The 7,860-nt window shown below is 43.4% G+C and overlaps 1 protein-coding gene across 1 annotated transcript; it reads left to right on the top strand.

Annotated features, from left to right (window-relative positions):
- Positions 1-2,594: 2,594 nt before the first annotated feature.
- Positions 2,595-6,580, top strand: SCOC (short coiled-coil protein). The gene is made up of 4 exons (XM_075150115.1): positions 2,595-2,675; positions 3,369-3,443; positions 3,541-3,624; positions 4,206-6,580. The coding sequence occupies exons 2-4, from the start codon at positions 3,422-3,424 to the stop codon at positions 4,346-4,348; spliced, it is 249 nt and encodes an 82-aa protein (XP_075006216.1). The 5' UTR covers positions 2,595-2,675; positions 3,369-3,421; the 3' UTR covers positions 4,349-6,580.
- The last annotated feature ends 1,280 nt before the right edge of the window (positions 6,581-7,860 follow it).

Genomic DNA, 7,860 nt, shown 5'->3' with positions numbered 1-7,860 from the left:
GAGCCTAAAGACGCCATCTGTTCTCTGCTGACAGCCCCTCTGCAACGCTAACAGTGGAGGCTCAGATAAAGACAATTTTCCCTAAAGGTAAACCAAAAAACCTCTCACACAGGTTAACTTCTGAAAAGGAGTTTCAGCCCGGTGCTCAAGCTCAAACATCAGAGTTAAGAATAGAAAGAAAATCCTGCAGTCAGAAAGCATGCAAAGCAGAACAAACCCTCAACAGTATACGTACCAAAACAGTAGGTAAACCAGCAACTCTTGGAATTACTACTCTTTTTTGGCTACAGCAGCATAGGAGCCAATATATCTAGTTTCCATTCTGTCCCATAATTTAATGTCAAGGATTTTCCCACTTCGCTCATTTTGGGACAGTTTAGACAATAAACTGCAAACGTAATGCAGCAAGCAAAGTGGAATTTCTGCAGCAAAGAGATGTATTCCCCCAAGATTAGCCCTCAATCTTTTTTTTTTTTCTCTCTTATAGTATAAAACACAGCAAGTTCTTCACCAGCTTAGCGAGCTCTCCATCCATCTGTATCCACCTGCAGACTCTGGCCATATTTTTTCCTCCTTAATCAAAGTGCTGGCGACTGTCTTGCTAGAAAGAATTATGAGAAACCTGTTGATTGCTAGGCTTGCCACATAGCAAGTGCAGCAAGCAAGATCATAACAGGGTGAGAAGCACCTGTCATTTTAAAAACAGCAATTAAGGAGAGTTACTAACAAGCTCCTAAAGCCCAGCCACCATCTGAGAGGACTGCTTGCAGGGATTAAGGAGGATTACTGGGTTAAAAATGCCTTTTGTAGAGGTGATATACTTTTAAGTAACCAGCTAATGGAACTGAAAACAACAGACTCATTTACCAGTACAAACAGACTGCGGGACTCTAATTAAAATATGTTTTCATATGTTAGAACAGCATTCAGCCAAATCTGGATTTATCTGATTGTGAGGCTAAAAAAGTTACTAACACAATTTTAATAATACTGTGGAGGCACCCAGAAGATGTAGATATTAGAAATACATACCTTCTGAAGTGTATTAAAAAAATACAGTAGAGGGCACACTTCCCAAATGCCTTTATCTTCCTGAGTATCTACACAGCATCAAATTATTTATTTATAACTGGATATATTCCTGCAACATACGAATATGATATGGATATATTTCACTGCAACGTATGGTTCAAGCTACATGGCACCTACAACGATACTACAGGTTATGCAGTGCAGTCATTTCAGCGAAGCCACTAAAATTAGCCGGGGTCCTGCATGTTGTCCTCACGGTGGCTCATAGACTGTCCTACGAGGTCCAAAGGGAGCACCCTGTGCAGCATGTTCTGCAAGGGTTATTCCCTCCAGGGAACCAGGGAAAGAACGCAGAAACGGGAGTGTTGGTTTGGAGCTACGGAGCTACTAGATGGAGAGCAACTCTGCGAAGTTACCTAGGTTTCTGTGATCTCTAATGCTGTAAGATCCCGATGCAAGGAGCTAAATCAGAAGAGTTTACTAAAGAAGAGTTTACTAGAGAGTAATTAGAGTTTAGTAAATTAGAGTTTACTAGAATGAAATGCTTCTCCTTGTTTCTGTGCTCAAAACCACAATACGCTAAGCGTAGTATTTAGCTGAGTTTAGTAAATGCACTGGGAGATTCTGTTAAATGTAATTTGAAATGTCTGCCTCAGGATGAGGGTGGCTATGTTGCTTCCCAGGGCTAATATTGCAGCTTTCCACCAGCCATTGTGCAATTAATGGCACACAAAAAAACCCCTGATGAACAGGCTTTTGTCATTTGAATGCAATCTTTCACGTCACAGACAGCCAAATGCTAATTAGGGGTAAAGACATTTTTAAAATTTGTTTATGAATTGTGGATGTATAAAATATCACAGGGAAGCATAAAGCTCCCTCAAAAGCATTTATTAGAACACACACCTGGGCATGTCTATGCTTTATATTGAGAGTTAGCAAATGAAAGACATTCTAGGCACTACCTAGTTACTTGTCACTGGTTCCTGTGTAACCGTTTCCTTTAAGCGCACCACAGGAGATCTCTGCAAATAGTTTGTAACATACGAGTTTCGCTGTTACGACAGTCCACCGCTTTTTTTATCCCGTTTTTACACCTATTTTTCCTCACCCGGAGGCTGCTGTGCAGGCGGCTTATCGGTCTGCCGGACTGGAAGCGGTTTGGCCAGGCTTACACGGCGCTGAACCGCAGCAGGTAAACCCCGCCGGGCTCCGGCTGGGAGCCTCCTCCCTCACAGCGCCACGCACGGGAGTTAAACGCAACCGCACACACACACACGGTTTTCTCAGACGTTCCTCAGGCGAGGCCCGCCCGTTGTGGGGGGGGGGGGGAGGGGGGGGGGGACGGACGACGACGGACCCTTTGCCAGCCCCGGCCGGGGGAGGGGGAGGGGGCATGGCGGGAGAGGGGCGCCCCGGGGCACGCGCCCCGCACGCGGTGCTGCGGAGGCCGGCGGGGCGCCTCCCGCCTGCCAGCGAGGCGCCGGGGCCCCGCCCCGCCGCGCCCATTGGCCAGGGCGGGCGCAGCCCTGTGCGCGCGCAGGGCCGGCTGGCGGGGAGGCGGCGCAGGCGCAGCGCGGAGGCGCACAGCTGCGGCCGGGCCGGGGCGCGGGGCGCAGCCCGCAGGGAGGCGGCGGCGGCAGGTGAGGAGGCGGGGCGGCGCGGCCGGGTCTCGGCGGCTGTAGGGAGGATGCTCTAGGCCGCGGAGAGGGTCCGGCCGCGGGGCGGGGGGGGGGGGTAAAGGGCTGCGCGGGCAGGGCCGCGGAGCTGCCGGAGGGTCCTGCGCGGAAGCCCTCTGTGGTGCGGGCGCCCCCGGCAGCGGGTCCGTTAACCGTTCCCGTTGCGCCCTACAGCGAAGGGCAGGGTTGCGGAGGCGGGGCGGCGGGAGGTGCGCTGTGAGGTGCAAGGGACCCGAGGGGAACAGGCACGTCGCTGCGTCCTGCAGGCCTGGTGTCCGTGATACGGCCGCCCGCGACAGCAGCGGAACGGGGTGGACAATGAGGGGCCCTGCTGCTGCTGCGTTTCTTTAATAGCCAATTCCAGAAAGATCGGCGCTGAGAAGGCGGCAATTGCATCACCGGAACACAGGGTTATTTTATGCGTTAGAGAGTACTCTAGATCAGTTGTTTTTGTAAGCTGAAGCAGTTACTTGAAGAATCGTATTTACATACCACGTAAGGCTCTAGGAAAAATAATTAAAGAATGTTAAAAATGTGTTCTGCCTTAGGCTTAAGTGCTGGCTTTTCAACACCAATTAGAATAATGCATCTAGAATCCAAATATAAAGGCAGTTACATTAATGGTTGCCTCAGTGTCCTCTTTTTTTTTTCTTTAAGCAGAGCATCTCTCACGAATACGCTCTTCAAAAGTGGAAAGAGCCCATTCTACAATGATGAATGCCGACATGGATGGTATAAGTTCTTACTGTTCTTCACTGTTATTCTTTCTACTTAATGTAATTTCCAACTGTTACAGAGGTTGCATTAAAACTCATATGATTTATTGCAGCTGTTGAGGCTGAGAATCAGGTGGAATTAGAAGAGAAAACACGGCTTATTAATCAAGTTTTGGAACTGCAGCACACACTTGAAGGTTAGCAGTTATCTGACATACCAGATTTTTTTTACAAGCACGCAGTAATAAGTGAAAGAAGAGAACCTTACTGTTCTGCCCTACCTTAGTCAGTGTCCAGAAGTATGTCACTTCTGCAGTTGAAGGTACATAAGCAAGGTCTCAGAACTATTTTTTTTTTCCTCTTTATGCAATGTAATGTTTGCTCGACTCTCATAATACACATCAAGCAGAAGGGGCAATATGGTTAACTTTCCCAGGCTCATTTCGTTGACATACATCTTTGAGTCTGCTCATCACTGAACTTTTGTTTCCAGATAGTTTAGTTGCAATAGCTTAATTCAAAAATTCAAGAAAAGAACAAAGATACAGACTAACAGTAAGTTTGTGTAACAAGTTTGTCAAAATACTGTACTACAAAATGGTACAGGAAAAATGGGCTTTAGATAAAATTTGTGAGTAGTACAGTGTTTTGTAAGATAATGCCTTATGGCAATGTTTCCTGCATTAAAAGTGTGAATAGTTTGATGTAGGCACATAGAACATATTCATTATTGTACGCAACAGTGTCTAATATTTTTCTTATAATATCACCTTCGCAGATCTCTCGGCACGAGTAGATGCTGTTAAGGAAGAAAACTTGAAACTGAAATCAGAAAACCAAGTTCTTGGACAGTATATAGAAAATCTGATGTCAGCGTCTAGTGTTTTCCAAACAACTGACACAAAAAGCAAAAGGAAGTAAGGGTTGACTCACAGATGATGTCATTGTATTGCTGCTGTCTTTTTTTTGTTTTAATTGGCATAGGCTACATGAGCTAAAATACCTTAGTTTGTGGCTTTACTGGATACCTGAAGATTATAAACTTTGGTGATAAACAGAATTAAGAACATTATCATGAACAGGAGACATAAGTTGTGTATTGTTAAGATTAAGCAATGTGCAAATGTAGCGTAGAGACTTACTAAACTTTTGTATTTGTTTTAAAAATGAGCGTATCTTGTTAAAAATTGGATTCAGTTTGTCAGGTTAAACGAAAGTCTATTGGCGCTCTTTGAGGTCTTAGGGGAGTGTTCTTGACTAGCAAAATAATACAGTTACAATATTGTATTGAAACCTCATTTGATAAGAATACTCAAAGTCTAATTGCATCACCTTTTTCACCTCAAATATATTTGGATTACTGTACAGTACTGTCCATAGCTCTGCAAAGCAACTTTCAAGAAAAAAACAGTTAAGAATTTATATGAAGTAACAACAGTATGACATTATTTGCAGGGCTTGTGTACAGAAAAACGCTTAAGATTTTTTGGGAAAGGGGAGGGTAAGGGAAGAGGAACAAAGATAAGTAACCTATATCAGGGAAATACCAAATTGATGCAGTATCAGAGTGTTTGTAAGATGTACACTTCAAACCATTTTCACTTTCCTCTTTCCTCAAAGAATGATCAGGCACAGCATCATGATGTATGATCTTCCTGGAGTTTTTTCAGTTGTGTGATGAAGAGTTAAATAAAAACCTGAGTAATAAGCTTTACAGAAACAGAAGGTCAACAGTGTTCCTCATGCTTGTTGTGAACAATCTGCAGTGAGGAACTGAGAACAAGTCTTTCCTTGCCACCTTTTACTTTCCTCCTGAAGTGCCAAACTTGTCTTTGCTTCAGGCCTTAGAGCAACTGTTTTCCTGCCCCAGAGCCTGAGCTTCTGAAGTACCTCTTCACAAAAACATCTAAGTACCTGCGCAAAAACATCTAAGGCAAAAGACTGCAGTGGAACAAAGGTGGCTTTTGCCTCTCAAATCTGTGCTGCTCTGAGCAATGCCTAGTGTCAAGGTGCCCTGCTTTTTACTGGCTTGGCTGTTTGTTAGCAGGTTTTGTGAAGGAGCTCAGCCCAGATTAGAGGCGGCATGTCTAGCATAATCAGTATTAAGGGAGAGCAGAAGCTGAAGTACAAACAATGATCTAAGTTCCAGCAGTACTCGGTTGCATCTGTTTCATCTTGCTATACAGCAGCATTGCAGACTTATTTATGGATGTTACCTAGAACTGAGGTCTGTCTCTTCAGTAATGAAGCCATTGTATGTTACCTTTTAACGAAAGGAAGCCACTAGTTCAAGGATCTCTTTCAACCTTGCTGTGATCAATTCTATAAAACAAAGCTGCAGGAACTGAATGAGTGGATTTAACAGTAGAACAAATCCCTCTAAAACCCCAAGCTTCTTGGCAGCTAAGCACTACTGTGTCTCAAGTGTAAGCTGACATTGTGAGGTTCCCCCCTCCCAAAGGAGAGGTCTCCCGTTTCTCCCCATTTAAGATGACTGTACAGCGCTCACTGGAGTGTCAGCAAAGTCAAATGACTGCAAACAAAGCACTAATAGTTCGGTCTCGAGGGCTGTTTACAAGTCTGAGTCAAGAAATATAATGATGAAAAAAGTTTTACCCACCAAGGCACAAATGGCTGATACCGTTTCTGTCGTGGGGTCCTGTAAACATCCAAAATTATTTTTAATCTTCTATGGACTACTCTGTCACTTTACTGCGTATCTGGAACTCTAAATTCATCCAAGAATTGCTAGCAGGTAGAGTAGATCACATGGTTAGTCCAGGGTTTGAGCATTAAAAAAACCGAACAATCACACCAAGCACTTGACTTCTAAAGATTGCATTGCATTACAACCATCCTAGCTTTAAAGCCATGTCACTGCACATCTCCGTCTGCACTGTAGGAGAACAAGTGGTAACAGAGCATGCGCTTGTTAGACTTCAGCAATTTCCCGACATCAAAGTAATCTTAAAATCATGGTTTTGTATTGTAAGATTGGATAGTGATATTTTATCCATTGGTGTGTATATAGTAGTCATTTCATCTATATACCATTTTACATCCCACTACTGTGGCCTTCACTTAACTTATGAACATTTTAAAGATGTTGTATTTCTGACTTTACACTAAATAAAAAATTTTGATTTGTCTCGATTAGTTTGGTTTAACATTTGTAAACCCTAAAACTTCTCGTAACTATCTGTAGTCAAAAGGTGGAAAAGTAGTAGGGTTTGCCATCTACATGGCAAGAAGTGTCTGAATAGCTGTTTCCACATCGCTCAAGTGTTGGAAAGACTAGATGTAATTAGCAAGTATTAAGATTAAACCTGGGTTAATTAATTTATTTTCAGCAAGCTTCCAGTTCCTGACTCACTTGGTATTTTCACCCATGAATCTTACATTTCTGTATATTTTTCTGTTCTGGCTAAAGGAAAAAAAAAGGATTAGTAAACTGCATCCAGTGTTCTCAAAGCTAAAACTTACACCTCTCCACGTGGGAGAACTTTAAGCCAAGTCAGACTAGAAGAGATTTTACCTTTTCCTACACAGGTAATGAGCTCTACGTTAGACAGAAACCAGAATTATTACTTCATCATACCTTCATGAAGGTGGAAGCTAACTGAGGAGTAGCTTCAGTTGTGATTAAATAAAAAGTCTTCAGTCCTACTTAGCCTTCCCTGAACATAGAAAATTCTCAGTCTGGGATTTGGTGTCCTCAGTAAGACCACTTTTACTAAGCTACGATGTAGCTGGTGGGAGCATAGGCTGGGGAGGTCTGATACTCAAGGAGTTCCAAAGATGACTGGCAGTTTTAATAACAAGGCATCCTGCAACTGGATTTAGTTTGTTAATTTCAAAGCATTTTCAAGCAGCCATGATCAAGTGTTTTTCCCAAAATACCTGTTCAGATATAAATGGACTACGTGCAGGAACTGCAGGTGAAATTGCAATGTTACAAGTGTCAATGGAAGGGGGTTTCCCTTCTGCCTGGCTTTCTAGATCTAGATCCTCAAATCCCCAAAGCTCTGATACTTCTCCCCTAATTACTAGCATAAGAATAGATCCCAAGTAAGCTGATGTGCAGAAGGATGTCTTCTATCTCCAGATTCCAGGTAGTCAAAGTCATTAAGTCAGTACTAAAGTGAGATAGGCCCTACAGAGTCAGTATTACTGCAAACAGCACCCTTGAGTCATGGCCTCACAAGACCATTTTACCCATAATAAATGGTTCCTTATTTACTGAAGTGAGGTACAAGCAAAAATGTTGATGGGGCATTAATCAAGACTTTATGGGAACCTTAAGTTCAAAACCCTAAGGGAAGACTAGCATCTCCTGTGCGGTGACCAATCCCTGGAGTAACTATATCACATCAACCAACCAACCAAAAAAAACCAACAAACCCACCAACAAAACCCAACCCCAAAACCACACC

Source organism: Calonectris borealis, chromosome 4 (assembly GCF_964195595.1).
Source record: "Calonectris borealis chromosome 4, bCalBor7.hap1.2, whole genome shotgun sequence".
Taxonomy (NCBI): Eukaryota; Metazoa; Chordata; class Aves; order Procellariiformes; family Procellariidae; genus Calonectris; species Calonectris borealis.
This window is presented reverse-complemented; position numbering and strand designations above follow the sequence as displayed.

Coding starts and splice junctions, on each gene's coding strand:
- SCOC (XM_075150115.1), top strand. CDS start 3,422: ATGATGAATGCCGACATGGATG. Junction 3,444..3,540: donor GATGAATGCCGACATGGATG/GTATAAGTTCTT, acceptor GATTTATTGCAG/CTGTTGAGGCTGAGAATCAG. Junction 3,625..4,205: donor ACTGCAGCACACACTTGAAG/GTTAGCAGTTAT, acceptor TCACCTTCGCAG/ATCTCTCGGCACGAGTAGAT.